The following is a 6,000-nucleotide window of genomic DNA, read 5'->3' on the forward strand; positions in this document are numbered from 1 at the left end:
ACATAAATTGTTTCAACTTCTACCCTCAAAATAACATTATAGAGCATTGCACACAAAAACAACTAGACTGTCAGGACTCCAACATGCACCCCCATTCAAATCCTAAGTCCTAGCCTCATCTCTCAGAGTAAAAAAGATTGATTTATTGTTGACATGTTGACAGTTGACATGTTGGCGTTTCCCGGTTGCAGCTGACTCTGACACATCATTCATTTCACCCTTGACCCTGATCTTCCCCCACCCTCTGGATGTATATTCTCCAATGAGACACATCCATAGCCAAGAGTCATCAAACATGATCTCCAGTAATAATTTTGTGCACCAGAAGCTTCAGCTGCCAAAGTGATTATCTGAAGCATTTAAATTCCCTTTCTGAGTGCAACTAAAATGACCAAAGAAGTGTTTTTAGTTGACATAGATACAAGGAGTTTTTCCCCACAGGCTCACTCTGCTAAGCAACTAATTCACACAACACTGTCAAACTATTTACTAAGACAGTATTCTTCTCATCCTTCCTATATCTTTCTCCTTTTTCCACTTATGACTATAACCTTATTGCTTGTATCTTACGGTTTATATTTTTTTATTTAGTTTCCTGGTATGATTTTGATTGCTTATTTAGTAACCTATGATTATCACTAAGTGTTGTATCTTATGATTCATGATGAATGTATTTATGATGATTATGATTCATCACTTACATCTTTTATGTACACTGAGAGCTTATGTGCCGAAGACAAATTTCTTGTGTGTCCAATCACACTTGGCCAATAAAGAATTCTATTCTTTTCTGTCATAGAGTTATCAGGAGTAACAGATAAATATGTAGGGCTTTAAATAGCAAGATATAGTTTCTCCTGGTTTTATACAGATCCCTTCCCAAACATCCAGTTTTTCATATTACTGATCATTTCAGCAACAAGCCAACCTATCAATAAGGAGGAAATAAACCATCACCTTCACTCCAGTGATTCCTCCGCTGATAAGTTCCTCTTTCACTGGGTTAAATGATATGTATGTCATCCGTCCTAAACCTGGATTATCTATAGAGCAAATTTCAGCATAGTTCTTGTTGTAAACCTTAAGAAACAATTACTGATATCAAATGTATGTATCAAAAATTTAATGGAATACAAAAAAAGCAACAAACCAAGAATTTAACTATATACCCAATAACCTTTTAGGAGCTGAAGACTTTCCTTTTAAGGATGGTTTTAGCACATATACTTTATGCTGTTTATTTATTTTTATCAATTTCTGCTTTGGTTTTATCTTCTGTTTTCTACTTTTTATTTGTACTTTATAGCAATAATGTTCGAATGTATTTGCTGAAATTTTAGAATTCTGTAAAGGACATGGATATATTTTTTAAAAAAATACCAAATCAGCATTTAAGCAAGAAAAGAAGTAAGAGAGAAAACTTTTTGTTTAAAACAGAGCCAACACTGCAAACAAAATGCCATCTACCAAAGATACATATGTTACCGTCAATATGTGAAATTACACATTTTATAGAATACCTAGGAAATTTATAGAATGCCAAAAATGGGGTATCAAAGTATGAAATCCTTAATATTTCACACATTTTCAATGCATTCTATGGAATGCTAAAAAGCAAACCTGCGAAGTATAAAATATTCCCACTAAAATGTCATTCTAGCCTTTCTTGATGCAACAAGTAGGTAAATTCTAATAGTAAATTGTAAATCTACCATAGTAAATTGTAACAATATAGCTCTCAATTTGTTTTAGCATATTCATGCATAGCAATCATTATTTGTTCTCAGAAACTCTCTAGTTTTCAATAACGTTTTTATAGTATCTTAATGTTTATTGTAGTAACAACATTATCATCTGAGGTTGGAGTTAGGATGACTATCACATCCTAAATACATTTTGAATGAATCAATTCTAATCTCAAATCTGTAGATACTATTTTAATAAATTTAAAGACCTGAAGTCATTGCTGTAGCTTTGTTAGAAGTGTCAATTCTTTCTTCATAACAGATAATCAGAGTTGGAAGGGACCTTGTAGTTTATCTAGTCCAACCCCATCCCCCAAACGGGAGACCCTGCACCATTTCTGACAGATGGCAGTCCAATCTCTTCTTGAAAGTCTCAAGTGATGGCGCTCTCACAACTTCCGAGGGCAAACTGTTCCATTGATTGATTGTTCTCACTGTCAGAAAGTTTCTCCTTATTTCCAGGTTAAATCTCCCCTTGTTCAGTTTCCATCCATTATTCCGTGTCTGGCCTACAGGCACTTTAGAAAATAGCCTTTTCTATTCATATTTCAAATATTCCAGAAATATCCACCTTAAAAATATTATTGAGCTTTTGATAGGGATATATTATAAGGAAATATATTAGCTTACCTTTATTGCAAAGTCTTTTTGCAGAACAAAGTAAACATTGTATTTTTCAGAGTAAGTGATGATTCTTGCCAAATTAAATTGATACTTTGGAAAATACATCTCTCTTTTAGCTAAAATATTAAAATAATGATTAAACTGGATAACCAAACTGATTCTTAAATGAATATATAATACTCTTTTCTTAAAAATAATTAACTATCTATGAAGACACTAATAATTGTGTTTCTAAATTGGCTATAGCAAAAGAGAAAACTATTGGATAGAAAGCATAGAAATGCAACTATCTTTTTAACAGTTTGTAATATATATCCTAGTGCCCACGGTCCAATCTTCCTAGTATAACACAAATCCATACAAGCACATATGCCCATTTAATGCATAAATATAATTTATGTGTTGCATAAATGCTACCTTATTTTGACTCAACATTTTAATGAAAATTTAAAATTCAAATTTAAAAATTTAAATTCATGCATTTCCAATAATTCTGGAATAATGGGAAGAAAATTATTTTCTAAAAGGATTCAAATATTCAATAAAACACAATCATACAAATATATTGGTAAACATCAAGAACTCAAGAGAGAAATGAAGCAAAAAAGAGTTAACATCAAAGTATGAAATATAATGCTAGAATAAATCTTACACAGAAGTTCTGGATTCTTATAGTAGGTACAGCTCTACAAATAGACTATATACAATGAAATGGAAGACCATCTTTTGATTCACCTCACCAGTACAATTGGAAGGTAACAAATCCAGACTGAAAAATCCTCTTCCATCTATCAGCACCAGTTTTTTACTCCTGTTGTTATACGTTGCTACACAGGATTGTGAAAAGGAGTATTTTTAGATCACAACTATCAACAAAATAATCTTGCTTTGTTTTATAGTAAAAAGCAAAGTGAGATTCAAAAAACAGGGAGGGCAATAAATATGAACTCTATGGAGTTTTATGCATAAGCTCTTCTCAAGAGATGCTCCTCTGCAGAAAAAAAGATAACAAGCAAATGTTGTCAAATTACTACTATTCCTGCTTCAGTCTTGGCCCCAAAGGTGCTTTTTCAAAAGGCAACTGGATTTTCTTTGTTTTTTTTCCTTGAAGACGTTTCACTTCTCATCCAAGAAGTTTCTTCAGTTCTGCTTGAATGGTGGGGACTGGAAGGATTTATACTCCTTGCAGTTATCTGGTCATTAGCACTCTGAAGGACGATCATTACCTCTCTGAGCAAGGAAAATCTAAGAAAGTCCAGTTGCTTTTGGAAAAAACACCTTTGGGACAACCATGACCTGGATTAATCTCCACAGACATGCTTCAGTCTTTAGTGTATCTTCTTGATGCTGTTTGATGGATCCTCTTATTCTGAAAAGCAAATTGGGAGTAGTGATCTGCATGGACAAATAGAAATAAATTAATATGGCTTCTTCGTTAATTCAAAACTTCTGTGGAATTACTTCATTTTTTCAAAAGAAAAGACTAAGTGAAGGCAACAGTGTTTCGGTTACAGATTCCAATCAAGGCCACTGACTCAATACTTCTGTCTTCCAAACAATAAGTGGACAGTGAGATAAAGATAAAGGATTAAGGATTTACTCTGTGTCCACTCTTTGCTGATCACTTCAGACGCTTTTTGACTAGGAGATTACTTAACTGAAATCATTTCCTTTTCTCTTTCTTCCTAGGCACTTACATACGGTGCACAGGGTTTTTGACTTCTCGTGGTATTCTCGTGGTAGGATATAGAACACTAAGGGTTGAGATCAATCTATGTATGTCTATGGGTGTAAAGTTTGTTTCACTAAACCTTGCTTAACATTAGGTCCTGCTTTTGCTAATGCTCAAATATACAACCCTTTAAATTTCAACGATTTCTCCAGACTTTTTATTTAAATAAGTAACATTTTTCTCTTACCTCCTACTATATCTAGATTATGATAAGGTAAGCTTTTAATAAAAACAAAGCCAAAGGTAAGATAGGTAGTAGTCTTTGCTGTGACTCTGAAACAGAGGGGGAAAAAAATGTTGGAACACACTGAAACAGTTTTAGAAATATATCAAAATATAAACATAAAATAAAATTTTATATGAAGAAAAATGTATCTGAAAGGTATCTGTCCTCATCTTCAAAAAATCTTAAAAGGGGAAAACTCATCAACTTAGAATATGCTTAATATTAAAGCTCAAAAGGAAAGCTACATGCTTTTGTTATCCTAAAACCAAAGTACAGAGTACAAAGATGGCTTGCACAAGAAGATGTGGAGAGACCTGGTCCATAGAATTGCCAAGTGTTGGACATGACTGAATGGATAACATCATCATCATCATCAATAAAATTAGATGGTATTTTGGGTAGATTCCACAGTAGAGATACTTACAAATGTTTTGACTCTTTTAAAAGTAACTCCTCTTCAGGTTGGGCTTCATCTTGAAAAGTTAATCTTCACAAAAATAAAGATTTGAATTAAATAAGGAATTGTTATTATCCTCATTTTTAGCCAGCTAAGGAGAATATTTTAAAAATGAAATTACAACACATCCTATTACTATGATAGCACACAAAATGTACCACAATGGTGTTTTTTTTCTAAACAAAACAACATTTTGGAATACAAAATAATGAGAAATGAAGTATTTCTGAGTGTGTCCTAAAAATAAATTTATTGATGAATATTGAGAATCAGCTTTCACTTCTTTTTTAAATTAAAAGCAAAAACAGCAGAGAGCTGCCTCAACTCTGATTGGATATTGCAAGAAAAACAGAATCTACTGAAAATTTTTAGAAAAAGGAAAAGCCAATAACTAAGCATTCATATCTATGAACTATTCAAACATAAAATGAAGATAAACCCAAAAGGAAAAAACAAAAACAAAATACAAACATGTTTTCATGTAAGAATTATAACTTTAAATTCACCTTTTCTTTTTATTTTTGACACCCCTTTTTTTCGGCTTTTTAATAGCACTGGCAATTGTTTGATTAGCATCCATTCTCAAGCCTGATGATCAGCCAAAACAGAATGAGTCTTGGCTTAAGCAGATTTCTGGTACACAAGAATGCAGTCATTAATTAGTAAAGCATTCATTTGAAATTTAAAACAAAACATAAATTTCCCCAATAAAATGGAAGTGCCACATATTTATTTTAATAAGAGTTTGACCAACTCTTAAACAGAGTTCATCTCAGGATAATTCTGTTCAGCTAATGAGAAAGAGTATTATAGCAATAGCACTTAGACTTATATACCACTTCACAGTGCTTTACAGCATCTCTAAGCAGTTTACAGAGTCAGCATATTGCCGTCAACAATCTGGGTCCTCATTTTACCAACCTCAGAAGGATGGAAGGCTGAATCAACCTTATAAGAATCTGATCAAATGCAAAATATTCAGTATCCTATTTTTTTTCATCAACTAATCTCAAAACAGGTAACTTAGAGCTTGAAAATGGTTTTCTGATTGAAAAAAAAAGAATGTTACAATATTTAAAACATTTAACTTAGAAAATGCCAAAAGATGTTATTAGATACTCAAGATGAGTCAAAGGAACTGATCAACAGGGCACTGAGTACAAACCAAATAAATCAAAATAATTTGTCAGATTATATTAAAAATACTACACTATTA

The 6,000-nt window shown here is 32.4% G+C and overlaps 1 protein-coding gene across 1 annotated transcript in view; it reads right to left on the bottom strand.

Moving 5' to 3' along the window:
- Positions 1-5,430, bottom strand: part of LOC113449679 (uncharacterized) — a 71,560-nt gene extending 66,130 nt beyond the window's left edge. Inside the window, exons 1-6 of the mRNA XM_087923158.1 lie at positions 5,291-5,430; positions 4,752-4,814; positions 4,289-4,374; positions 3,110-3,196; positions 2,376-2,485; positions 958-1,080 (exon numbers count right to left, since the gene is read on the bottom strand). Coding sequence (XP_087779284.1) covers positions 958-1,080; positions 2,376-2,485; positions 3,110-3,196; positions 4,289-4,374; positions 4,752-4,814; positions 5,291-5,364 — 543 coding nt within the window. The 5' untranslated portion in view covers positions 5,365-5,430. The remainder of the gene's footprint in view (positions 1-957; positions 1,081-2,375; positions 2,486-3,109; positions 3,197-4,288; positions 4,375-4,751; positions 4,815-5,290) is intronic.
- Between the last annotated feature and the right edge of the window lie 570 nt (positions 5,431-6,000).

This window comes from Pseudonaja textilis, chromosome 2 (assembly GCF_049901715.1).
Source record: "Pseudonaja textilis isolate UNSWEBS1 chromosome 2, rPseTex1.2, whole genome shotgun sequence".
Classification (NCBI taxonomy): Eukaryota; Metazoa; Chordata; class Lepidosauria; order Squamata; family Elapidae; genus Pseudonaja; species Pseudonaja textilis.